The 27,351-nt window shown below is 42.6% G+C and overlaps 2 protein-coding genes across 3 annotated transcripts in view; both read right to left on the bottom strand.

Annotated features, from left to right (window-relative positions):
• kl-2 (dynein heavy chain 2, axonemal kl-2) overlaps window positions 1-20,811 on the bottom strand; it is a 58,050-nt gene extending 37,239 nt beyond the window's left edge. The window contains exons 1-18 of the mRNA XM_043421825.1: window positions 20,700-20,811; window positions 17,072-17,148; window positions 14,624-14,966; window positions 12,307-12,624; window positions 9,227-9,684; window positions 7,089-7,225; window positions 6,614-6,956; window positions 4,369-4,888; window positions 3,947-3,984; window positions 3,607-3,752; window positions 3,394-3,487; window positions 2,724-2,894; window positions 2,433-2,625; window positions 1,992-2,088; window positions 1,458-1,709; window positions 835-962; window positions 402-520; window positions 47-161 (exon numbers count right to left, since the gene is read on the bottom strand). Coding sequence (XP_043277760.1) covers window positions 47-161; window positions 402-520; window positions 835-962; window positions 1,458-1,709; window positions 1,992-2,088; window positions 2,433-2,625; window positions 2,724-2,894; window positions 3,394-3,487; window positions 3,607-3,752; window positions 3,947-3,984; window positions 4,369-4,888; window positions 6,614-6,956; window positions 7,089-7,225; window positions 9,227-9,684; window positions 12,307-12,624; window positions 14,624-14,966; window positions 17,072-17,148; window positions 20,700-20,811 — 3,661 coding nt within the window. The remainder of the gene's footprint in view (window positions 1-46; window positions 162-401; window positions 521-834; window positions 963-1,457; window positions 1,710-1,991; window positions 2,089-2,432; window positions 2,626-2,723; window positions 2,895-3,393; window positions 3,488-3,606; window positions 3,753-3,946; window positions 3,985-4,368; window positions 4,889-6,613; window positions 6,957-7,088; window positions 7,226-9,226; window positions 9,685-12,306; window positions 12,625-14,623; window positions 14,967-17,071; window positions 17,149-20,699) is intronic.
• Window positions 20,812-23,355: 2,544 nt separating this feature from the next.
• On the bottom strand, window positions 23,356-27,194 carry PolI (DNA polymerase iota). 2 transcript variants are annotated; one of them, XM_043421952.1, is made up of 3 exons: window positions 27,072-27,194; window positions 26,848-26,990; window positions 23,356-26,760 (listed from the first exon to the last, which is right to left on the bottom strand). In XM_043421952.1, the coding sequence occupies exon 3, from the start codon at window positions 25,968-25,970 to the stop codon at window positions 24,201-24,203; it is 1,770 nt and encodes a 589-aa protein (XP_043277887.1). In that variant the 5' UTR covers window positions 25,971-26,760; window positions 26,848-26,990; window positions 27,072-27,194; the 3' UTR covers window positions 23,356-24,200. The 2 variants fall into 2 exon arrangements, with proteins under 2 accessions (XP_043277887.1, XP_043277886.1); XM_043421951.1 differs by having other exon boundaries at window positions 26,848-27,172.
• Between the last annotated feature and the right edge of the window lie 157 nt (window positions 27,195-27,351).

Below are 27,351 nucleotides of genomic sequence, written 5' to 3'. Positions count from 1 at the left end.
TTTCTGTTAAAACGACACTGTACGCGCTCCAAATGAACGACCTCACCTTTGCTCTGCCAGTCGGAGGTGAAAGGTCCGTCCCCGTGAAACCTGCTCACGAGGGCATGGCAGTCGCTTTTGAACACGAGAGCTTGCTCCAAAAGTTGACTTTTAAATTGTTCCTGTCAATGCAATCGTTTCAGTTTCTATGAGAATGAAATTAAGTTGAAAATACATTACTCGATGAAAAAGCATTTGAGCTCTGAAGAAAAGTCATGAAAATGGCTCAAATTTTTCTCGCCTCGAACCCTCCCACAGTTTTCAAAAAAAAAACACACTTTCGTACAGAACTGTGATCGAAATAAAAGTTTGAGAACGAGCTCGTATTTTTTGGTCCATTGGGAGTCAGAGACAACAAATACCTTGACATCTTGCAATTTCAATTCGGAAGCTGACAGGAGGTCGCAGTACGCGTGCCAAGATCTTTCGACGTCCTTGACTTTTCGTTTGAATTCAAAAGTCATCGGAACCTCGTATTTTTCTATGAAAAATTTATGATACATTATTGTTCATAAAAAAGTAATGGTTTTTCTTAATCACGAAATTTGATTTCGATTTTTTTTTTTTTTTTTTTCCATTATTCATTCTCTAAAATTTCACATCGTTTTCATCGATTATTTGCTTTCGCACGTACTTTTCAATATTTATTCAAGCTTTAATGTTTGCCAGCATAATTCATGCTCCTCATAGAAAGCAATCCTACATCGATCGCCGAGAGGGAATATTCCCGAGTACTTGCTTCTGATTTCTTACTTAGCGAGAGAGCTTGATACGAGGGGAGCATTTGTTGCTTACCGAGAGTCTGATACTGCTCACGTATCTTGGGAAATTCTTCCTCCTCGTTAGGAATTTCAGCGGAGAGTCTCTTAAACAACTGCAACGCTGTCTGCATCGTGATGAGATCAGTGGGCTCTTTGCTAATCCTGAAAAAGATGAGCCACAGAGGACCACGTTTATTTAACTATGAATTAATGATATACAGTTCGTTCCGTCGAATAAGACGTGAAATTTATTCGCACGAAACTCAAGAACAAATACGATGAAAAATTGAGCTCGCTCATGCTCTGCGAAAAAGCTCGCTCTGTAACCAGCTTTTTTTTCACCGTCTCACCAAGCTTTTTCATCCTCGTACTCGCATATTTATCTCGTTTCGAGATAAATGTCAAACCGTTTCGTCTTCGTTTTCAACCTTTTTTTTCTCAATCAAACGAATTATTGGAAGATCGTCAAGTTCCATTAGGCAAATAACAGTTTTTTCAATAGCTCAATAATTTTGCCCGTTCTCGCAAAAACCTCGTTTTTCGTTACCAAATTTTCCCCTCCTAAGCAACTTCCTTCGACGCTTCTTCGGGCTTTTTCGTACAGAATAAGCTTCGCGGTTTTAACTTTGTTAGATAAAAGCGTGAATGCGGACTCACAATTTGGCATTCTCGGCTATGTACTTGTAGACGTGATCGACTTTGGCTTCGGTCATGCGTAACAAAAGTTGAGTAAGTTTGTGTTGCCACAAGGCGCACTGTTCGACTATCGCAGCTTTCAATCGTTCGGCATTGACCTCAACGAAATGTATGCTAGTTATTGTTTCTTGCATTTGTACGTTGTTTGCGACTTCGGCGTATCTGGCAATGTCCGCGTCAAAAGTGACGACCGTCGGTTTCAGCTTCTCGTATCTTCAAAGAAAAACCAACAAGCAATAGGCAAACTTCGATGCAGGCCCTTAAAAAGGCAATTGGAGTTTGACTGGAATCGATAAATTTCGAAGAATTTTTCACAAACGCAAAATTCACATTGATTGGAGCCATGCAATTTCATCGAGGAATTCATTCGACCAAATGCCAGAGAAATGAAAGAGAAATTTTCCATCTGCCAATCGAGTATGCCCCCGAGCTATTTTTCATCCCATCGTCACATTCCACAATTTCGAAATAATGTCGAGACCTCTGGAAACGTACCTTTGTATGAATAAATCTTTGTTAACTTCCCACATATCTCTGAACGGCTCCCACGTCTTTTGGTAAGTCTGCAGCATCCCAAAACAATAGGCAGCCTCTGATCCGGGTGGAAAGGTGGCGCGATTACATGAAAAATTGATCAAAGATAAAGCATTTGAAGAAGAAAATGATGAAAAATGGTTAAAACAGTTTTTATTGAGTTGAAAAAGGAAAACTCTTCAATTATTCAAAATCCAAAGTTTGGCAGGTGAAAACCTGTCAATAATTATTTCAATTTCGTTGCGAGTGAAAAGCACGAATACTGCGCTCGAAAGGGGAAAAAAGAATCTCGGAAAAAGCGTGTTTTTGCAGAGAGATTGACTGTCGGAAAAGTGAGTGATGAAAGTGTTTTTCGTCGAGTGAAAAGTGCAGAGGTTGAGAAAATATGAAGTTAATGATTACCGTTGTTGAGACTCTCTTGAATTTGGTTGAAAGATTCATCGTGAGCGTAAGTTTGCCACAAGGATTTGACGCCTTCGTTTTGGACGTTGAATCTTTCGACTATGCGAGGAACGAGGGTAAGTGGCTCGAGAAGTTCACTCAAAATATTCCCGACGAATGTAGCGATCGCGGAAAACTCGGGAGAAATTATCATCTGCAAGAGGAGGGAAAAGTCAGAGGCCTTTGAGAATGCGAAACATGCTGGGAGACTGAAAAGAAGATAAAAAACATAAGGAGGCGAGTAAAACATACTTTATTTGCTACTAGGTCAGCTTGCAGCAACAGCAGAGGAGAAGGTGATGTCGTTCCATCACCGTGGAGAGCTTCATACATTACATTTAACGATTTTTTTAAACAAAGTTTGAAGGCTTCTTCCAGGAGAGTATCCAGTTTGGCCAAATAGTTTTTCCATTCCGGTGTACTCTGGAGTTAATGAATAATGAAATTCACATGCTCTCGCGCGTCTTTCCTTATTCCCTCAAAGAAAAATCGTACGTAAATTTGCATCGTGCTGCAGGGCGACGAAGCAACTTTTTTCTGCTTCTTCAATCCCTGTTTCGTAATGCTGTCATTTTTTAGCTCGCGACGCCAATTTTGTTACGTCAGAAATCAGAAAAATTTGTAAAAACGTGAAAATCGACGTATTTCTCGGAACAAAAATATTTTTGCCTCTCAACCGTATATGGAAACGTCAATATTTTCGAGAAATTTCAAACCTCTGAAAGGCTTGCCATTTCAAACTGATGAATTCGTTATAATATTCGAGAAAAACGAAACGTTTCGCCGTTGTTCGTTCAATCTTCCACCTTTTCCACAATTAATTCTACATCAGGCTTCAACGAATGTAAAAAAAAAAAAAAAACATGCGGAATGATGCACGCAGAGGTAGGAAATCGATGAAAAAATGTAATTTTACACTCACTTCCTCGATAACTGGTTGGAAGCCCTCAAAAATCACGAGCAGATATTGAATTATCATGCTGTAATTTTCCACCAATATTTTGTAGACGGAATGCCTGAAAATAGCACGATATAAAAAAAACCTCTGAAAATGATTTGGTGGCTTTCCGGTATGATTGAAATTAATTAAATGTGATTCATTTCATGGTTAGAATTAAAAAATCTCCAACCACACCGAATGCTCTGGAGCTCTTCCCTGAATTCGTGCAGTTTGTACGTGTAATTCGGTTTGATTTTCATGACGGGAGTGTCGCAGATGTTTTCGCAAATTTTCATTATTTCAAAATTCGATTTTTTGTAAGTGTCGACGAGTTCTTGAAGCTGAAAAAAACCCTTTGAATCATTGATTTCCGAGGGGCGGAGTTCCGCTCTCGAAATGCCAGCCCGCCATTGAAACAATTCGGTAATTGTGTCTCGCAACGAGCGTTATATTCCGCGACGGCGAAAGCCCGAATCGGTGCATTGAATAATGCACAAGATCCGATACTGAGCTCATAAATATAAAGCATATTTACCGATTCGGTGTGTGCGCAACAATCTTTTATGTAAGCGTCTATTAATTCGGAATTCCACGTGAGCTTTGTTAAGCCCAGTTTAATCTTGTGGTCCATCCGTTTAATTAACTCGCGAAACAGGTTTCGCTCTGCGGCCGATAACGCTGATTCGGGGGGAGGAAAAATGCTAGATTAATGTTGGCTAGTGATAGAAGCACGGCTGCGATCGGAGCCGTGGGAAAAGGTGCATATTTCACAGCGAAGGGTTGACGAGCCATTTGCAAAGGTCGTGCCGGAGGGACGAAGACTTCGGCAGCTCGGAGTCGCTAATTGAGATGATTTTCCAGGGATCATCGTGGATGTGCGTCGCGCACTTGTTCGCCCCCCAGTGCCGACGAGTGCTTCCTCGTCTCCCATAGCCGGGAAATAAAGCATTAAATAACCTTCAATAATCTTGTTGTATGCGAGAACAACGGCGAGGACGCTCTCGTAGACGAATTGCAAATCGTTCCATTTGGTATTAACGACTTGTATGTGTACGGGTATTTCGAATTGGAGGATGCTCCAGTAGCGCGCCTCGTGGCAGAGCTTCTGAACGTCCGGATCGAAGTTGCACTCCAAAAGGCCGGGTTTATCGATCTTTTGTTTCATAAGATATCGATCGAGTCTCCGAACGAAATCGGTGCCTGCGTCTTCGAGCCAGCGGTGGTAAAGAGCGTTGGTAGCGTCCCGGGTCCAACCGACGAGTATTTCGAATTGATGGTAAACTTCATCGCTCATGCTACAGTGCGGCAGCCAACAAGCCTCGGCAAACATTTTCTTTATGTGCTCCAATCTTTTGGTTTTCGAGCGCAGATTCAAAGCTCTTCCCGCATAGTAAGGAGCCAGGGCTGAATGCTCCTCTTGTTGCTCCAAGATTTCCCTCTTCGCCTGCTGAATTTCATCCCCGAACATCTTCCATGCCTGCACAACGAACGTTTCAAGCTACTAAACTACCAAACGCGTTACCGGATACGGAGCGCCCAAATTTATTCAACGATAAGTACACCCCCGCTCCTGCCTGCCTGCCTTTCTTCCTTTTTTATTTTATTGTTTTTAACCCTCCTGCAGGATGTTAATACAAGTGCCACAACTTTGTAATCGCCGAGGCAGAATACACTCCGACACTCCGTATAAAGACACAGTTATATGAAGCCGCTCGTACTATTGCCACCGCGAAACACTCTCGTATACCAGCCCTCGCTATTTACGTCTAGCACTAAACGTCACTACCAGCTCATATCCCCGAGCCCCTCGCTCAGCACCAACCAGCCGGCGATCAATTTTCCAGCTGCGAAAAGGGTTAAGGGTGTCCTGCACACGGAACCTTTCCAGACTGAATTTCTATTTTTTCTTTTTTCCCCCATTTTCGTTATTCGAGATTTCAACAAATCCGGATATTAGTCTGACATCAAAGATTTAGCTCTTGAATGAAAATGTACTCGACATCGTTGAGGGAGCATTCGAGGGCTCGTTTCAGCTTTAATTTATAATTTTGTTTATTAATTTTAACCCGCAGACACGACGCTGGTGCAAATTTACAAGTGCGAAAATTTTTTAAAATGACGTCGACGATAACTCTATTTTTTGTGGATCTCAGAAAGTTGCGAAAAAGTATCGGAACATATTTTCAACCACGATGGAGCGTACCTTGAAAAATATTGAAAGGAAATATCTTTTTTAAGTTCTCTTACGATTGCGAGGACTACGAAGTAAAACGAACTCGCGTTGTTGCATTTTACAATAAATTTCTACGTCCCACCAACTTTTTTCGTTTTCTCGTTTATTTTGACATTTTCGATCGTCGTCGCACCATTTTTTCCATTCAAAAACAAAAAAACACTTGCAAACTATTGGAGGAAAAAAAAAACAGGTTTTCAATTTTTCAAATAAAAAAAAAAATTTGAAAATCAAACTTGATTTTTCAGTTTTTCAAATGATCGTAATCGCGATTACCAAGGAATTGTTACCCCAAAAAGTCTCGTTGTAAAATTAATTCCATACATTCATGGAGGAAATAAAACATTTTGAAAAGTCCAGGTGCAAATTTGCACCAGTGTCGTGAGTGTGTATCTGCTTGACCTCCAAGGGAGTGGTCACTGCGGGCTAATTTTGTCAATGAAATGACAATTCCAATTTTAATGAACAGTGATTTTAATACTAGTTTTGAGTTTGAGGCTCGTTTGATTGGTTTTTTTTTTATCATATTTTTAGACGTACATTCGCAGGTTGATTTTTGCACGCCAGGCTATCGAAGGCTCTTCTTTAATAGCCGAGCTGAATGAGGGTGAGAAGAAAAGTGATAGAAAATGTAATTTTTTGTGTTGTATAAAAGTTGGTGTTTTTTGAGACGGTTAGAAGCGGAAGATTAATGATGTTTGTACATTTACAAACTCTTGTTGCTCCCAGCAGTGTCGAGGATATCGGGCAAAGAAAAAAGTTGGGATTGGCAAATGATATTGGAAAATATGAGAGGAAGAAAAGTCCGAGTTGCACGGAAAGAGTGTGATGGGATCGAGTAGCTGACGCAGTCTGACGCTGGTGACTTAATCAAAAAGACAAATACACTTGTAGCAAAGATCGTTGGTGAGAGGCGAGACGTCCCTGTAGGTTTAAGTTATGAGAGCGAAGCGCGCACGTAAAACTTACCAAAGTTGTTTTCCTGTCAAACAATGACGTCAAGTTTTCCCGGCTCATGTACGTGTGGAAACCGTACAAACTAGCGATTGCTTCCTCCACGTTTTGTACGTACTCGAAGACCGAAGAGACGAGATTTTCTATGTTGATTTCGAGGTCTTTCATATGCCCACGAAAAACAAACATATCATCGTACCACGTTGCCTCTTGAACGTCCAGTATTTTGTGCGAGTTTATCTCTATCGCAGACAAATATTCTAAATAGAGTTTCTCAACTTTTTGGCAAGTTCTCTCGAACTCCGGACCCTTCGTGCCGGCGAATCGCGGCGGTAGAATCGTGGCCGTCTCATCCATTCTGGAAACAGTTACTTTTTCATTCTCCCGTAATTTCCCGATTTTTTCGAGCTTTCGAGAAGCAGGCTCGAGCGCATTCGAGCTGCTTTTCATTCACACGTGCCAATTATTATTCCTCGCATTTTTTGTTCACCTCGCAAAGTCGATCATCGATTGGCAAATCTCTATCATGTTGTAACATCGAGATATAAACGTGTCGATATGACGAAATATCGCTTCTCTCGACAAATCCCACGATTCAGCTGTCCAACCGTTGTGTGCATCTGAAAACTGGAGCGAAAGGAGCCCGAAAGGATTTATCCGATCGAGCATTAGTCCACGATATTATCTTCGGATTTGGGACTCTTTATATTCCACGATCTCAGCCAGACGCTTCTCATCCGATCGAAATTTTCGTACTTAGCCAAGCGACAGGAATTTTTAGAGGCTCTCAGAATTTTTCGCGCTATCACTTCGAAAATTTATGAACGGACTTCTCCGGACCAACGATCATCAACGATCGAATCCCGCACTCGAGGACTCGCGGAATTTGAGGAATTTTTCAAATTTTCGTACTCGCGTTTTTGCTTCTGAAAACGTTTGAAAACGTCATAAATGTGTAATAAAAGCAACGAACTTGACGGGGCCAAAAATTTTTATTCTCGCGTCAATCGTTGGACGACTTTGCACCAAAAATACTTCCAGGAATCCTCGTTGATTTCCATAAACGAATGATTTGTCGAGGTGAAAAATATTGTCGGTTTTAATGAGATTTTAATCAAGAGGCTAAATACTGAAATTCCGAGAGTGAAAACTGTTTGGCTGTGAACGTATGTGTAAAACACGGTTAAATCCTCGTCCTCCGAGCTAGCCCTCTTTTGTTCCAGGGCCGTGGCTTCATCTTTAAAACACAAAGATCATCATCGCCATTATCACAATGTAATCCGGGGTCTACCTCGAGGGAGTTCCTTTCTTCTTAGGAAAAGGGGTAGTTGCAACGCCCCAGAACAGTGGAAAGAGCCACCGTGGGAAATAAAGAGCTTTTCCGTGAATAAGAAGCATGACGATTGGGGTGGTAAAAGGAGGCGGATGAGGCGGCCACGGAGGAGAAGCACGAGGATGAGGAGAGAATCGAGAAGGGAAACTGTGGGTTTATTACGTCGCGTTGCTACCCGCATTTCCAGGGTGCGGGGAGCAAACAAACTCGGGCGTTAATCGAAGTGATCCCGTGTCTCGCACGCTAAAGCCCTCGTGATTTCGAATTTCTCGGCTACCGATATCGCTCGAGAATAAAAAACGAACAAGTCGATCGAATCCTATGTGAAGAAAATTCAATACGAGTTGCTTTCGGTCAGAAAAAGTTGCCAAAATTCCCGAAAAAATGCTTTTTTCTTCTCACAATCTTTCGTTTCATTGTAGTGGATTTTTTAAGGGCTCTGAACGCAGTGTAAACATCCGAATTTTAGGTGTTTTTTATTTTTTTTTTTATTATTTTATAAATAAAAACTCAAAAGTACTGGAAAACATTTTTTAACACTTTTTTCGTGGTACTTTTTTTTACAATGCTGGCTTGAAAATGGCAAGCCTCGAATCGGCGTTGACAGCGAATCTCAAAAATTGTAGATATTAACTATCGCATTTTCAAAACATTGTTTAGAAAAAGAAAAGGCGACCATTTGAAGAAAAAAATCACAATTTTCGTGGATTTCTCAGTAGAAAATTGTTTATAAAAGAGTCGAAAAAAAAGGTTACCAAAAAACGGATACGTCATGCTGAAAATATACGTTTCCCCGACAAAATGTAATTTGAATCGAGTCGCTGGGGATAAAAACTCTTTCCAGTTTGCTGCGTCAACGCCGATTCAAGGGGTGTCATTTTCAACACACCATTGTACGAAAATATACCATTAGATAAATAAAAAATGAAAAAAAAACGAATCTCCAGTACTTCTGAATATGTAAAAAATGTGCACAAGCTTTCGTGTAAATTCGTCCAAGTAATTTTTATTTTTGCTATTGGTTAATGTCCAGCGTTTTGGAACATCGATTCGGAGGAAAATTATCAAAAAATTTGTCCTTTCTTGGTCGTTTTCGACTCTCGAAGACTCTCGAGCCAAACCGTAAGTATTTTCATTAAGGATTTTAAGAAATATCGTTAATGAATGAATGAACAAGTTCATTTCAATGAATCACGAAGCAATAACGAAGAGCGCGTTAGTAAGAAATAATTATGGAGGTTTTAGTCGAGCTTGCAACGTCCTTTAAGGTACTCTGCGAAGCTCGTTATACGAACCTGATCGTACAAGCGTTTGTAGTCTTGCCAAGTTGCGATGCATTTAACGAAGATTTGCATGTTTCTTCGAGTATTACCGGCGAAAATATCTTTGAAGTCAACGAAGCTTTGCATAAGAACGATTATCTGATTGTGGAGAGCGTTGAAGAGGTTGGTGATTCTGTCCTGGTGGTTGAAAAAGGGTGAATTGAGCCAAACGACGCGAAACTTGTGAAGGATTTTCGAAAGGTGCGGAGTTATTTCTTCAGGGTTTTTGCAGTTGTTCAATTCTGCGCATGGCTTTTGAAGAAAACGAAGAAATTCAATGTTTGACTTGGATTCTTTCATCCCATGCTCGATCTCTTCTCTCAGCGTGACAAATTGTCGAACGTACGTCGACTGGTTCGACGTAAGGATTTTCACCAAGTGCGTTACTTCGGGACTGTGCATTTGGTAGCTCAGTCCACACAAATTTTCATCTGCAGTAACGAAAAAATGATTTAACATTATTTGAAATACTCACAATCATTGGAAATCGTACCGAACGAAAACTATCAACGTTCCTCAAGGTAGAACATGCCCGAAGGATCGAGTTTTATGGCTGTCCAGACCAGACCGATTTTTACTTTCTTATTAAATATACTATACTCACTTTAAATTAATGTCAGAGTCATTCGTTCGAAATTGTGAATGAATTTTTCAACTTATCTTTTATTGGCGAATGAAATAACAAGCCATTAATTAATCGGGGATCCATCACTGACCGAACCCCGAATTTCACTCGTCCCTCCCGAAAATACTATAGTTTTTTATGTTAAAAATTGCATTGGATAGCGCAGAGGGAAAACACAACGGAAAATGGATCAAGAAAAAAGTATTAATAAATAGACAGAAGGCTGCGACAGGAATGGCCCAAGCCAAGAAGACGCAAAATACCGAAATAAGCAAATGTGAGGCTATACGAGGGCCAATTTCGTCCAATCTTTAAGGGAATATATCTTTAAAACTAGTAAAACTATCGTCTCGAATTTTTTCCAAACTTTCATTATACTTCACTGTTATTGTGTTCTTTTTCATAAACTTCGTAAGAAGCGTTCTTATAGCTCCTCAACCCTGTGTATTTTTCTTCATACTCAAACACTTTTATTTCAATAACCAATAAGACGATCCCCCTTAAAACGTGATGTGCGCGTCAGTCGACTGTACATTTAAGGAGGGTGACTATATTCGTCAAAATGATAAGAAATTGATCAAATTTGGTGATTATGTTCTCAACATCAAGTGCGAAGACACAATTTTTTTCAAAATTTTCTTCTGCTTAGTTATCGAGTAATTACGCATTAAAGCAGATTTCTTATGCCCGGAATGTATACCTATATATATGGAAAAGCTATGCTCATGCACGTGAACTTTAGTGATCAATTCACTCGATAACTTTACAGAAGAAAAATCTTAAAAAATTAGTATTGTCAAATTTGGCACTAAAGAATATGTTCGCCAAATTTTATTAAATTCTTATCATTTTGAAATTTTTAATGCATCTAACGTGGTTTAGCATGGCAACATTGTATCGTCGCTATCCACCCTCCTTAAACTCTGTGTAAATTTCAAGACTTTCTTAATAAAATTGTTTCGTGCACGAACAACCTCAACAACAATCCTGATTAACTCGTGATATCCTGCGAGTACGAGGATCGCTTCTGTGATATTTTGATGAACCGGAAAGAGTTTTGCATGAAATTTCCCTTCGACAATATCCCCCGGAATATTGAGACTTTTCTATTTCCCGGATGGAAACCCTGCTACTAATGAAAGAGAGAGAAAGCTCGATCCCCGCGATCTCTCATTTGTCAGAACATAAGGCTTCTCATTGAAAATTTGATTAAAACCATAAAGATCCTCGGTGCACGGTGGAGACGAAGCTTATCAATATTGTTGTACCCAAAGGGCGCTCGATGGTAGAGAGAATAAAAAATAGTCTCGGCTCGCATGAAGGAAAACCTTTATTATGGAAATTTAAGCAACACAAGTGCAACGCTCGTACGGACGATCGGTTCACTGCTGAATATATACTTTGTCAGTTTTCCTTGAGTTAAATTCCAGGTTCACAGTACACGGCAATCTCACGTATGCGGGTCTCTCGGTTTTGGGAGACAGCAGCAGCAGCAGCAGCAGCGCACAGAAAGCCTCTGGCCCGAAGGCTCTTGCCTGTCTGATGCGTTTTACTTCTATGTTCTCTCCCTTTTACCTCGTTCGCTCATTCCATCGCGAGGGGACTTTTCCTTCTGCTGCTTTGTCCCTCCCACTCCCTGCAAGTATTAAGTGAGCTGCTACCGCCGCCTTCTCTCTTTTCCGTTCACATAACTAACAAAATAGCACCACCGCAAAAATGAGAAACAGCCAACGGAATGTTGCTTCGGGGCTTTCCGGTTAAGTCACACCATCAATTTACCGACCGACAGTGATCCTTCCCTTCGTGGACTCGAGCGAGTCACGCGGAGACAGCGAAATTGCTATGAAAATGTGCTATTTTCATCGCCGAATTCAGACTCGATCGAGACGCGCGACTATTTCCTTCTTAATTGTTTTCTCTCCGCGCGTTCCCGAAATATTCCTCGATACCGCGGAGATTTTTCGGAAGAAATTTTTTCATTCGTTTCGAAGCAAACTCCACGAATCTCGTTGATTCGACGTTGTTTTTGACAATGTTTTGACATCGAGGCACCAAACGAACTGATCGAATAAAGCAAATCCAATAAAAAGAGGCTCCGGTGGAGAAATTTTGCTGCCGAGCGGACTAAAATTCGAGAGGGAAAATATTTTTGAATGAGAATGTACGAACAATTCGAAGCTCCACTCTCGAGGCAATATTAACCATTAAAATGGTAATCGAGGAAGGAATAAGAAGGAAATCATAAATAACAAGCTCAACTTTGCATCCTTCGAATCTAGTGAAGTCGATCTGCTGTAGCATGAGAAGAAAAATAAGTTGTTCGATGTTGGGTATAAAAGGAGAATGCGGAATTGTGATGAAGTTGACGAGGGCTGGATTGGCATTAAAGAGGTAACAGCCGAGCCGAGGAGATTGGATGAAAACTCACATCGATAAATCCAGAAATCGTATTCATCATTTAGGCAAAGAAGCTCGTGAGGGGTGGATTGATCCTGGTCACCAAGGGCCAATCTGATTTGGTGCGTCCAATGCGCGACTACTCCCTCGAGTCGTTTTACAAGCTCCTTATCGGCGCTTACCTCCTCTACACTTTGGTCGTTTCCTTCGAGAGGTAGATATATCACGGTTAAACCCAGCATTTTGTACCTCAAGTCCGTGAGGTCGCATAAAAACGTATGCAGACTAGTGCAGAAGTCGGCTTTAACGCATGTTGTACGTTCCTCGTGGTTAAGGTCCGTAAATTTCGCTGTTTCAAGGTGCGGCCGCGTCGAAAGTCGGGCATTATTTTCTCCCGCGTTACGCAGCAGGCGATCCGAACTTTCGTCGCTCCAAATTTACTGTTAATCTCAGATTATGAGCATTCTGGGTCGTCGCGACCCAGACCAATCTACTCCCTTTTCCCGGATCTATGGAAATCGCTCCCGCGATACGATACCTCCGAGATTAACGCGAGCACGCCGAGTTTCCTGGGTCACGGAGACCCGGGGCAGTTACGAAAGAATAAAAATTCGGTTGTACGCAGAAAAAATCTCGATCCAAGTCCAAAAGACTTTAACCTGCTCTCAATCAAATAGATACAAAATGGCCGGAGGCTGAAAAATGTTGACCCGAAGAAATAGGTCGACGATGCCAGTTACACGGAGAAGGCGAAGACGAGCAAGCGCATCCTCGGAGCCAGTGCGAATGCAGAAGTAACGATAGGCAGTTCGCTCGGAGTGCATGAGACGTTTAGGAATTGTAATTAAATCCTTAGCGCAGTAACTGCTGGAGCAAAAGTTCCAAAAAGCATGTGGTAAACACGAGGACGAATCAAGGAACGAATAATCATTGTGGCAAACAGTGATGTTCTGCGTCTGAGCAGTGTGTGAGCGATTGTGTATAAGGTTTGACTGGAAATTATGATAATAGCTTGGCGCTGTGGGTCCTTTACTTTGCCGTTCTCCATTCTATTCTCTGTTCCACGGTCTAACCTCTATACTCCGGAAATTCATCGGGGCTTCCCCACCTTCTTCCCTAATGGGATTGCGGTTCAAGTTACAAATTCACTCTGCCATACCCATAGTAGCTTCATTCTACTTGGGAGCTAATGCTCGGAGACACTTATATACGGCCTGAAACAGGTTTATACGACGAAATATAGTTTCCCGAGTGTTCCAAAACTGTATGTACAAGCCTTGTATTATCTGATAAAGAAATATGCAAATCTAATTTTCATCGAAACTATGAGGCCACGAATAATGAGGAAACCGAGCTCATCAAGACTCAAGCGGCATCTTCGCTCCGAGAAATCGTGTCAAACTAATTTTAATTCGCTACGGCAATCCCCCAATTGTACGATGTCTCTGGAAAAAGGTCGCTGAGAAGCTGCTCGGTGACGTTGAATCTGATCGATTTTTTTACTCGAAATTAGGGAGGGGGGCCTGCTTTGAATAGCCAAAAAATCGATTGTTTTCGGGAATGGTTTTAGGATCGAAATAACTCAGCATATAGCGAACCTCTCGGCGTGGTTTCGAGGATGTTTCGAGAGTACAAAAATATTTTTTTCAACGCGGGGATCGCGTCATTATTGTCTGAAACTAAAATTCCACATTTTTTTCCCATTTTCATATATTTTCCTTCCGTATGAACCTATAAAAATCCGTAAAATTGCTAAATTTTATATTCACAGTACGTTGAAGCGATATTCTCATTTGAGAGCGTTATTTTTTTTCAAACTCGCTAAAAATACAGAATTTCGCAATTTTTTCGGGTTTTTGTAGGATCACATGGAATGAAAATATATGAAAATGGAAAAAAAAATTAGAATTTTTGTTGCAGACAATAATTACGATCTCCACATTGTACAGAGCTGAAAAAGTTCGACAATCATTAAAAATGTTTTTGTTACTTTTTAAATATCCTTGGAACTATACCGAAAAGTTCGCTATGGTGAGTTATTTCCGTCCATCAAAAGAAAAATTGCCGAAAACAATGGATTTTTTTGACTCTCCGAAGCAAGAGCCGCCTCAAATTTCGTGAATTTTTTCACGACGCCTCCATGCCCAGGGGTTTCGCGTGCTCGTTAATTTCTCGGAAATTCGTACATTTTGTCGTTCCGTTTCTTGCCGAATACTATTTCAGTGCAGTTTTACGCTGCGAAGTGAATTTTATCTCATTTTGGTGAAATTGGTGACTCGCGTCCGGGTCAAAACGAACTAATGCTGGCTTATTGACAAGTTCTCGCGTCGGTGGGTCGAAAAGGATACTGTCCGACCAAGTTTTGGTTCGGTAGAATTTAGGGGCCAATAAGTTAGCGGTCATCTTGAGAATGGTCGCCTCGACATTTTCGTTGACGGTCCCAAACATCACGTTGGTGTCAAAGTTCTTGAGGGTCGTCATCTCCGAAGGGTCTCGAACGAAATACGTCAGTTCGTAGACCGGCATCAGCGGGATTTTCAACTCCGTTGTTAAGACGCTTCCTCGAAAATATACGCTGAGAATCGTTTTATCCGAATAACTAAAAAACTCCCGAATATCCGAGTCGCACTTGTCGGTCCAGGCGGACTCGACCGATCCACTCAGCGTCGTGAGCTTCTTCACGGATTGCACCTGTGCAGAAATCAAATTCACGCGTGTGTTTGCATTTTTATCAATGAAAGTGCGTTCTCGAGTGATGGCGAAAATTTTGTTGGGGTCGAAAACTCTGTCGAGGGAATGAAGCATGAAAAGCATTTTCTAATCTCCAAAGTGCCGTCGTCCTTTCGCACTCGTTTCCGCTATTTTACATCCCAGAAAAGAATTCAAATATCCATTGACCGAATTCGCTCCGAATAAGCACTTAAAAATAACGGAGAACTCAAATACTGCGAAATGCTCGATTCGCAACGCGAGGGAACCGACTTTCAGCCCCAGAAACTCGATGCCATTGACGATTTGCCGAAAAAAAAAATCATAGAATAAACAAATCGAAAAGTTCCTTCGTACGTTCGATTGAAAAAAATCGTTCCCACATTTTTCTGTCCGAACAATCGTTCTACCATTTTTTCCCAACTCCCATCGATCGTAGATGAATATTCGGACAATTAAAGAAGCAGCGACGCTTTTTCAGCGGTACAACCAAGTGGCGTAATCTCGATTGAATAAAATTAACGTCCGGCAAAACACGCGGATAAAACATGCTCAAGTAGACGCCGCGCAGTATCTGCGGAAGTTGAAGAAACTTTGGTCGTTGAGGTTTCTCCCGAAGGATATAAAAAAGGGGGAGGTGCTGAGGGAGGCGAGGAGTTGATAGTCATTTGAGTAAATGACGATAATAGATCCGCGCGTGCTGGCGTACATCGGTGTGCGTGCGGAGTGCGGGTCGCCAAACTATATCTCCGAGATTGTTTTAATGAAATGCTTAATAATTAACCATTGGATGAAGCCCATCCGAAAGTCATACACACAGTGCAGGCGTTCGCATGGCACAACTGCAGATTTAGCTTCATGGCAACAGCCAATTAGCGGACGTATAAAACGACGACAATACCAATCTCGGAGTTGGGATTCCGTACGAATAAAACTAAATGCAAATAGCGCACTGCTTCCCCCTTTATCACGAATAGGAAAGCGTTGCTACTGCTGCGGGAGCCAGGGCAAAACTTTAATCTCCCACTTCCACTTATGGCGGACCAAACGAGCTGCTACCACGACATCTGTGCGCGCAGCCTTAATATTTGTGCCCATACCCATTATCATACTTTTGCCAATTCTTTTTACCAGCCCTGAGCTAAACTCGCGTTTAAAACGATCCATTTTAACGGAGAATCGGACCGGATGGGCGTTCAATCATTGGCCGGTAACGTTTCTCGTCGCACCGAGCTCGTCGAACTCTGTTCCTCGTTCTTCAGGTTTCATCGAGTCTCCGCGATGACGAAAATTTCATTTTTCAATGAACCCGAAACTGTTCATTCTTTCGAACGTTCCCGCGCGAAGGAAAAAAAGTCAAATCCATGGGACGATCGGTTTTTATGGAAATTTTAAGGGGCTCCTATTCCATATTTTTAGCGAGTTTGAAAAAAAAAACGCTTCTAAAGAAGAATATCGCTTCAACGCGCTGTAAATAAAGAATCTCGCAATTTTTTCGGCTTTTCATAGATTCATATGGAAGAAAAATATATGAAAATGGAAAAAAAATTTGGGATTTTCGTTTCAGACAATAATTACGATCCCTGCATTGTACACAGGCGAGAAATTTCGACAATCGGACTTTGCGCATGAACCATGTGCAAATTAGTACTTCTCGCGCACTAAAAAAATGTTTTTGTAATCTCGAAATATCCTCGAAACTGTATCTTGAAACAATCGATTTTTTGACCTTCCTTAATGAAGATCGCACCGGAAAGAACTTTGTTTGGAAAATAAGTTTAGAGTATTGAAAGAATGAATTGAAGGCTGAAAAATCCTCGAGTTTTCTACGAATTGTGAACCCTTCTGTACGCATTCGTTACAACTTCATCGGCAGATATTTATTATTACAGCTTCGGGAGTTTTGAGCTCGCGGAGAGCACGATCTACTCGACAAAGTTTTAATAGGTGGGCACGCGTTAGAGCCGAAAAATGTGTGCGTCCGTGGCGTCTGAGCGAGCGCACTGTTGCAATAATAAATGAAATTAAGCTCGGGCGCGTACGCTTTTTCAAACAGATTTGGACTTTCGTTTAGCGCTCTAGCTCACCAGTTTGTCCAATTCTTCTTCGTCGTATGTGTACTCATCCCTCGAGGGGAATTCTTCGTGCTCGCCTCGAAGGTCGCCTGCAATTAAAAGTTATACGAGCGAATATTACGAGCTGCATTCATTTATAACAACGCTTGGAGGTCGGACAAGAGAATCGAGTATTCGACGATTCTGATGGCGCAATAGTTGCCTCGAAAAGCCATTGTCTCTCCCTCGTTTTCCTTGTAACGACCTCTCGTTAAATTAAATAATGCATTATGAAAATCGATTAATAATTCCGCGCGCTCGACCTCAGTCTCCATTTTTTCTTCCGGTAAATAAATCACTCTTCTGTCTCAAGTTCATTGAATAAAATGAGGTATTTAAAGGATAAAACGGATTATGGAGCGAAGAATCATGCAGAGTTGAAAAAAGACATTCGAGTTTCCCCAGGAGTGTTCTCCTCACTTTAATTCGCGTTTAATGATTCACTGATGAGCAGCGAGTTAAATCGATGACGTTCGACATATAATTTCAACCAATTCCAATCCGGATGAACGATTGTAAAATAACAATGAATATTGAAAGAGATCGGAAAAGCTCGTGCGAAATTTCGCTTGATTGACGCTATTGGATTTCCATGGAAATTCAGTAATCGCGCAGCAATTGTTGTCGGTATAGTTTTCGTTGGTAACAAACTCGCGTGTTGTGTCATTTCGCCGTCAGGTGTATCGCAATTCAGTCAGAAGAAGGACGGCTGAGCCGCACTGAGGGGCCGCAAATTCGTTATTTCCAATAGTGAATTATTCCGTTTGCAGAAACAGTTGTAATTCGGCAAATATATAAAAAGCATTCCGTTCGGAGGAGCGTGGGATATCGATTACTGCGAAAGATGGACCAATAAAAAAAGGAAAATGAGCTCATTTCGGATGCTCAACGTTGATCGGAGGCTTTAAAACCGAAAAATGAGGAGTTAAAAATGCAATTTATTCATTCCGAGTAAAACGCATGAAAATTCGTCGCCGCTCAGCTCCGTTTGGCACGGATCAATAGCACCATTTTCCTGGATCCGTACGACATAATAACGAATAAAAAAAGGATAAATAAATGCGAGTATCTTCTTGCGGAGCACGGCGGAAAGTAGCTTAACTAGAGTCTCTCTTTGAAAGATAAATGAAACAAGCTTTTTGTTATTTGTTGTCGCTCGCACGTCCTATAAGCCAGGGAGGATAAAAAGTTTGGTCATTATGCATACTTCTATTATCAAAGTGTCGTAGCCAATACGAAAAATGGCATCTGCTTCAGTTTTAATTCGTCGCTGAAGGGGATGAGGGGGGGGGGGGGGTGGTTCAGGTACACAGATTTTCATAATGGAAATCTGTGGAAATTCTGTTTTTCTCGGTGTGCATCTGCCAACAGAATTATTGAAGCATATCTCATGGTTGTTTGCTTATGCCAGGGCGCCCAGTCAGTTTACGTATTCATTTGCGCTAGCTGTTATCGCAGTTCGTTCGTTCGTTTGCTGGCTTTAGGGGAGAGAAGTAGTAACTTTAGCTCGCGAGGCGTATTCCAGCTTGGACGCTGATTTAGTTACGCAACTCGTCGATAATAATACACGCTGCTCCTCCCTCCTGCCTCTCTCTCTCTCTCTCTCGCTCCCTCCGTCGCTTCATATTTCCATTGCTGCTCCACCCACACCCTGCTCCGAGCATCCTCGTTTCGGAGCTATTTTACCCTGCGCCGTCTATGTTCCAACCTACAACTCCGATCTCTGGCTACATCTCTCCGCCGTTGTATTTATACTCTCCTCCGAAGCGCAGTCAACTGTTCGTTAACAATTAATGAGAGTTTCCCTCGCACGGGTCCCTGAATATTCTCTCTTTCACACCCTGCCAACACCCCCCCATTTCAAACAAATCCCTTATTCGCTGCGTTTTCATACACCGCCCAATCGCGTGTGTACACGCGAACTCACCTGTGTTGAGCAACTTTTATGTCGTTCTTGCGTTCTACCCGATTCCACCGTTTCCACAAATGCTATTTTTTTATTGAACTCGTGCAGTTCGACGGATCCGAGTCCTGCGGTGGCCGCGCGTCCTTTTGTGCTTGATGCTTCGAGATCATGAGTCTCTGACAGCGCTTCTTGCCCTTGTTTTTATCTCGTTCAGCATTTCCTCGTCTCCGTAGCTCAGCTTCGCGCGGCGAGCTCATTTTAAGGACGTTGCAGCCTCGAGGTGAGCTACTTCGCGAGTCATAATTTTCACCTCGCGATCCACTGAATCGACGCTCGAACAACTGTACCCGCTTTTCACCCTTTCGTATTTTTTTTTTTTTTTTTTTCATTCCCTTTTTCAATGCCCTTTTTTCATTTCGTTGCACCATTTTTTTTGCAGAGTGCTTGGAAAAGCCTGAATATTGACGGTAACTCGAGACTCTGGATCGCTGCATGCGCCACGCTCTTTTATCCATCCATTTTTACTCCCGTTGTTTTGTCGTACCTCACGAACGAGCGAATCAAGCCTTAAAATGCATCTTCTTTTACGGCTTGAAATTTAACATGAAAAAATTATTGCGCAGCGTGCTCCCGGCGCCCTCTCCCCCCTCGCCGAGTTACCGCATTCAAATATATTTTTAATCCCTGCGTGCCGGATTTCGAGACCACCTGCCTGTCGCAGATCCTTTTTTTCGCCTGCGAATAAACGAACGAACTCTCGAGAAAAAACCGTTACGTTATCGCCGCACAAATTCGAGATAAAACTAAAAAAACGTTGCCAAGTGTCACTCCCTTTTTGCCCGGATTCAATCGGCCTTTTTGCTTCTCGCGACCTTTTTTTCTCCCCCACTTCGCCACGATTCTTTTTCCTCTTATTTCCCAATGTTTCCAATGCTCTGCTTTATCTCGCGATTTTTCGATGCTAAAGTTACTGTAAAGTAGAAGCTCGCACGAGCTAAACGAATTACGAAAATGCTGAGATAAATGGAAAGCCGCGCTGCACAACTGCAGCGATGGAAACATCACCGCGCCATCGTTCCGCACCCCCTTAATCCCATTAAATGTAATTATCAACCTGTTTTTATATTAAACAACAAGCGAATCGGTTGTACCAGAGAAAATTAGCCGACAGCTTCCGGCTGGAGAATTGGAATGAAAGCTGCTAGAAGCTCATAATGTACGTAACATCCTGTTGTAAAGGGGAGGTATATTAGGGAATTGGAAAAGCGTTATCGTGCTCGAGAACATACCTGCTGGCACGGGAGAGAGGGGGAGGGGCTCTGGCGAGAATACTGTAAACACGAAAACGAGTAGAATTCTGTTAGGAGGGTAAAAAAGTTGGTGCGAACGCGTCGTCCTCGTAAAATGAATGTGTAACCAAGGTTTTTCCAAATTATTTGATTTTTTCACCCCGATAATTCGGCTGCGCTGTCATTAAATAATGAGGCGCGTATTGGTGAAAAAATTCAGTGAAAAGTGAAATAAAACGCTGGTGGCTGGTTGTGCGCATACTAATGAGGGAGAGGGCGGCTTAAAAATGGTGTTAACATTGAATGACGCGCGGCGGCAAACAGGAAAGATGATACAAGGAATAAAAAGGTACAACTAAACTGGGAAAGTGGAAAGCTTTTAACATTTTAACGTATAAAATCTTACTTGGCCTTTCCGCCTCGTCGCTGCTGCTGCCTTCGGCATCCAAATATTCTCGTTTCGGATCCAGTCTACCGAACGACTTCTCTCCTCTCAGCTTATCTTTCCGTCTTTGCATTTTATTGACGAGGGCGATGACACTCGCAGAGTTCGTTCTCCCGCTTCCTCGCGAATTTATATAGCTCAACTATATCCGCGCTTCCAAACTCACCACCAAACTGTATTACCCCCGTCGTAGACGTCGAATACTTTCCATTGGGAGGCGCAACATCACGAGAAAAGGATGAGATTTACGGTGCGGCACGTGGAGTATCGTAACGTGATTTCATCGGCATAAAACATACGAGCGAATGTCCCATTTGTATCGAGAAGAGCGCGGATTCACTTTTTTTCCAACTTAACCAAGCGGCGCTCCCTCGAATGTCGTCGCAATGAGAGTGCGAGCGGGGCTCGCGGCAATGGAAGAAAAAATGCCAACGCCGAAAAAACAGTCGAGCGAGCGGTCAGTGCCTGCCACTTTCGAAATTAATTTTTTTCCCAAACAACTTCGGTTATATTTTAAAAAATGCATAGAAACCGACGCGAACAAATGACAGTTGGGTTTTGCCGTTTTCGAGGACACAAAGCCTCCCCCCCCGCCCGGCGTTTTTTCCTTTCTGCTTCAAGCCCGAAAATCCTCCCTGAAATGGATACTGCGGTAATGAACGCGCGATACAGTTCCCGCTTCGAAAACAGCCTCAAAGAGAATGAATTTGTATATATCGAATCGGGACAAATATTCGTAGCAACATTGCCCAAAAAAGTTGGCCCGCGCGATTGTTCGCGATTTTGCAGTCACACTTTTTTGCCTCAGTGCTAAATTTCAGGCCAGCGGTGTTTCGGCGAGGCATTTTTACATTGAATATCCCACCGGAAGCACTTGTGTTAAACAGCTTTAAATTACGGTGCACAAGCTCCTTCGAATTTATCGGTTTTCGTTCCGCAAGCCCCCGCCAGCTTGTAGCCGGGACATCTAATTGGTTAATTGCTTAAATTATAATGAAACTCCGCAATTTGTAACTCCGAGGGCAACCTTATTCGAGGATCAACGGCCTCGTGTAAGCAGCAAAAGTATTTTGAGGAACTCCGACAAGTTTCGACAGCCCTAAAAAGTCTTTGGGAAAATGTAATCGACGAGAAAAGTTGGTCTGCGAATCCGAAGAGGTCTCGAATTCTTCTCGATTTTCCTCACGATGATTCCCTCTGTTAAAATATTCGCTACACTTTTGTGGCAAAAGTGTTGATTTAGGTTGGACTTATCGAAAACTTGATAAAGCGAGGGAGGCTGCCTGCGCCGAAGGGTGGAAAGAAAAGCCGCTCTCATCGGAACGTCCTCGTCTCCTTTTCACGGTGCTTTCATTCATCCTCTTTAAGAATACACCCCTCCGATTCCCGCGGAGAAAAAAGGAGAAGAAAGAGGAGAGAAAAAGAAGCACGGTGTAATATCGGTGGCGCGTTTGTGTGACGTCGAGAGCCAACGAAATCCTTCTTATTTGGAGGGCTCCAAGATTCATTTGTGTTCGCCACACACAAAACGCGCCCTCGCAATACGTAACTCTCTCTCTCTTTTTTGTGAAAATATTTATTTCATATGTAATTTTTCGTGGGGCAGGATAACAAAGGGGGGGATCGGCATTCACGAGCAAGGGAATATATGTTTAATAAGAATTTTCTTGATCCCTCTGCCGTCGTGAGGAGCCTTTGAAAGAAGCATTAGAAACATCATAGCCGGCGGAGCGAGTCACGCTCAATGAGATTTGCGGAGGGATTTATACGCCGACGTTTTCAGATGCAATTCCCTTAACGCGTACCTTTCATTATGCCCCTCGATTTAAGAATTGATCAGTAAATTATACAAATCCGAGCACAAATCGCGTTGGATTTCTAGTTAAACTCGTTTGAAGCGTGTTTAAATACGTGCGCTCGCGGGGAGCCCCTCGCCGCCCGATATGGAAAAGACTCGGAAAGGCTTGCCAGCAGCTCTCGCGAAAGGCGAGCGAGCGCGCGCGCCGAGCTCTTTGACAGCCTCATCCTCGTCGCAAATACTATTACTTAGTTTAGATTTAGTTCCGCCGAGTTTAATCATCGACTTCGCCTACCGCCAGCAAAGAAAATCGAATCCCACGGGAGAGCATATCGCTCTTATGCGGGGCCACCGCCGAATCCTATTTTTTAATGTCTCCCACAGCCGAGGAGCGACTCTACCGTCGCCGCGACCGCTCGATATTTCCTCTCGAGCTTCCCCACGCAGCCATCCTCGCACCAACTTCATACTTTCTCACCGAAATAATCAACTTCCTCGATAAACTCGAGTACGTTCATCATTTTTCGGAAGCTTCCCTCGGGACTCCGTGCTGCGCATCGGTCAAACCACGCGGAAAATACGGCCTTCGAAATTAGAGAAGCAACGATTTAATCGACCCCGCTATCGCTTCGTCAGGAAAGCTTTGGACCGCGCAACGGGTCGGCCAACTCTTTCTCCATTTCGATTTTCTTCGTTCGGAGTTGAAACTGTCGTTCAACTTCTGTCCCGTCGACGAGCGAATCGTGCTGGGGGAAACGCTCGAAAATGGTGAAAATACGAGCGGATACTGACTCGAGGTTGAACAATGAACAATGAGAATTGTCAAAACATAGTTATATTTAACATTGTAACAATTGTGACAAATTATTTAAAAATTCGTTGGTATTTACCTTAAAATAGGGGGAGAGAACGATTATCGCAAGAACGGAAATGTATTTGGAATGTGTGCGCATTTCGTTTTGTCGTTGTAACGATTTAATGAATAGAGAGAAGAGTTAGGAGGAAAAACGAAAAAGAAAAAACAACGGATGAAAGTATTTTCACTAATAAATGCATCACATTATTGAGAACATTGAAGAGTGCGCGATCGACCTCCTGCCAGGATGAAAACGAGCCCAACCTTCTTCGCGGAGAATCCCTCTTTTTTCAATATTTTTTCGTAATTTTACAGAATTCCTGTCTATAAAGGTTGACCGGATGGGAATTTATGTGAAAAAGGGTGTAGAAACGTGTAAAGTTAAAGCTTATTATCGCAGATGAAGATTTTATGCCGAAGCGAAGATTGGAGTCGTTTTCGAGCCTGTTGTAAAGTTTATGTTGAAAAAAATAGACGGTCGGGGGGTTCTGGCGTTGAAATAACCAGGAGAAAAAAATGAGTATGTAATGAATCATAAAAATATATCGATCGTCTTCTCGAGGAAAGATGGCCGGTTTAGTTTTGAGCCGAATACACGGAGATATGGAATGGTGGCTCGTAAGTTAACGAGATAAAATATAAAATTTGTTTATCGTACGAAGGACGAAAGCACGCGTTTGGACGAGAGAGAGTGTGTAACGAGAGGAAATTGGGTACGCGCATCAATTCGTTTTCTCTTCTCATATATTCCTTAAACTTTGTGGTCGTATCGTTTGTTTGATATTTAAATAAAGAGCTACGAGTTTCATTACTTGTTGGCTATAAAATATTTAAGTATATTGTTTGGTTTTGTTTTGACCCCTGTTGCTTGCCAGGAATGAGTGACTTCTCTGTCGAGATCGAGAGGTATGGATTTAAAAACAGCAGAATTGGTAGGAGGTTGGTTCGATATGGGCGAGGAGGGCCCGAGTCTCAAACCGGCCATTTCGTTGCTCGGCGATTCTCTTCGTCCGTTGAGCCAAACTTCGAGTTTTGTTTTCTTCGGTGAGGGCTCGATCTCCGTGGAGAAATCTTCGCCGTCGGTGGTGTTGCAGGGGCTCGAATCGAAGTTCAAATTCCTTGAGATCGATCGCGAATTGTGGTTGGGCAGGGAGGTCGAGCGAGGGACTGCTCGTTGGGGACTGCAGCGCGATTCGAGCTCGCTGGCGTCGTTGCTGTCTTGATTGGTGCTCATCGGGGAACCGATACTCGTGTCCGAAACGCCTCCTTCCGAACTGATGTCCAAGACGGATTGTACCGCAACCTGTTTTCTTAGGAACGAAGTTATGCTGCTGCGGCCTGACATTCTCTCTTCGAACTTGGTGAAAGCGACTCCGAGGAGAGTCAAGTGAAAAGGTTTCGTGACATCGACCGCCCGGTGAAAGAGTTTCATGGCGAGTGCCAAAATCTTGGCGTTGTCGTACAGTCCGGATTTGTCCGAGGGCAACAGATGTTGGGGGAGTGCGCATTGTCGCGTTTCGCGTTTGCTCGCTGTGCCAGATTTCGTGAAATCGCTTTTACGGACCGTTATTTTAAGGGCGAGCGGTATTCTCCCATCCTCGTTGGCCAGCTCGACGAGTCTTCGCAAAAGAGCGCTCAAGCGACTCTCCACTTCACCAACGAGGGAAACGTTGCCGCAGCCATCCTCCAAGCCGATCGAATTCGGTCTGCCGGACGGCTTCACGATCGTTTCGTCTATCCCTTCTGCGTTGTCTTTAAGCCTTTTCGACAGATCCCCGCCAACCCTGGACTCCAATTCTTCCAGCGTTATCCTTCGAAGATCATCCACCGTCCGGATGGCTTTGCTCTCCAGTAAGCCCAGCGTCTTTGCCCCAATTCCTGGGATTTTAGCGATCGAGCCTATTTTAGAGAGCAGAGAAGCTCCAGCCCATGGATAGACAACCGTTTGTTCGTTCGGCTTGTGCAGGCTGCCACCCAGCTTCGCTAGTAACTTGTTGTGAGCTATGCCCGCGCTGCATGTCAAACCGACTTGCTTCAATATCCGCTCCCTCATTTCGGCAGCTATTTTTGCAGCGATCCTCAATCTTCGGTGGCAACCGCAAGGACATTCTTCTTCAGTAGCACCAAAGATTTTACTGTAGCGTCCTGAATCCTCCTCTCTGTTATCCTCCTCCGTAACACCCTCGGGATGTATACACGACGACCATCTCTCCACTATCGCCGATACGTCGATAAAACTCTCATCCAAACCCAGCCTCTCCACCAAGGGTGTATAGCGTAGCAGTATTTCCGATATTTCTGCAGAGGCTTTACGATAATTCGTCAAATCTTCACCTCGAACCAGAACCAAATGTGGACAAAGCAGCAACGCCTCCTCCACCAACATCAACTTCTTTATTCCGTACTGACGAGCCGCATAGTTGCTTGTCACCACTATGTTTTTCTGTTGCACCCCCAGTGGCTTTCCTTTGAACTCAGGATGCCGCACCATTTCTACTTGAGCATAGAAACAATCCACGTCCAAGTGGATTATCGCTCTGGGATGCCTCGACACTGCGTCACACTCGCTGATTTCCATCGGATCAGTTTTCTGCTCTTTTATTTCAACCAAAAAAATCTCCGATTCCCATTGGTTATTATACGCTCCAGTATTTTCAGATTTTTTGTTCTTCCGACTATGATATTGCTCAGGGTTCGGATACTTCCTTTTGATCTTTCCTGAATTTGAACTTTTTAAACTTGTTTTTTCTACCACTGTGTAGTTACATTCTGTCAGTCGTATCGCTTGGAGCAAAGATGCATTCGGCTCCACAAAAGTTGCAATTTTGCTGTTAAATAGTTGCCAAAGCCGCTCTCTGCCGAGTCAACTTTTTTGATGAATTTATTGTGAGGTTATTTAGATCCTTTGATCATTCGGAAAGTCCAATCACCCCAGAAACAGTGCAAGACTTTTGAACGATGTGTTTTTATATTCTTAAATAGTTCTTGCCACTTTGTTCAGCATGCGATTGAAACCTTAACCTGAACACTTGAGGTCTAAAAATGCTTACGAGCCGTGTTGCAAGGTTCAACTGAGAAGAATTTCCAAAAATATTGTGAATACGTTCTCACTTGAGGAAATTGAAGTGAACGAATCATTGGCGTATAGAAAAGTTACATCTCAAGGTGAAAAACTTCTGGAACTGTCTCGTCGCAATGTTGATTTTCCTTAGGGTCGTGTTGCAAACTAATAGCCACACTTTGGACGTTGATAAGGTCAATTGTTGCAGAACATCGCGAAAGCTGACTCCAGCAATGATTCAGTAAATGAATTCCTCAAAACATCGAGTATCTGTTGGCCAATAAGGTAAACACATCGTACTCGTAACCTGCAAATTGAAACAATTGAGTCATCCGAAAAATCTCGTGTTTGAGATTGAAAATCAAATAAAATTGACAAATGTGGCTGATAAAACCTTTTAACTTTGTAGTTAGAGACAATTTCCGGTGACGAAAACTTTTTTCACAGAATTGTAATTATAATTTGTTTAGAGCACAAAGGCCACTGGATGTATCATCGAAAATCTGGTAACCCAAACCGTAGCTTAACGTTGAAACACTTGGCAGAAAAATGGACAATCGTTTAATGAGTATTTTCAACTTCGATGTTTAGTTTTAAGTAGAAAAAAAAATTAATTACGATATTGTAGAACAACAGCCATGTTTACAAAAAATTGGGATAAACCATAAACTGGAAAGTAACGCTCTTTTTTCCCTCGATCACGTACAAACTTGCACGATTGCAACTCTCCCTCACTTCTTATTGGCCTACGAAATCTCAGTGGCGTTCGCAAAATCACGACGTTTGGTAATGTTCCCGTAATTTAACCTCACTTATAACTTACGGCTGTTCATAATTCTGTGTGAATTTTGAAGTCTCAATGTCGTAAATATATGGTTTAATTTTATTCTTAAATTCA

This window comes from Venturia canescens, chromosome 6, assembly GCF_019457755.1.
Source record: "Venturia canescens isolate UGA chromosome 6, ASM1945775v1, whole genome shotgun sequence".
Lineage (NCBI taxonomy): Eukaryota > Metazoa > Arthropoda > Insecta > Hymenoptera > Ichneumonidae > Venturia > Venturia canescens.
The sequence above is the reverse complement of the archived record's forward strand: the minus strand, read 5'-3'. Positions and strand labels throughout refer to the sequence as shown.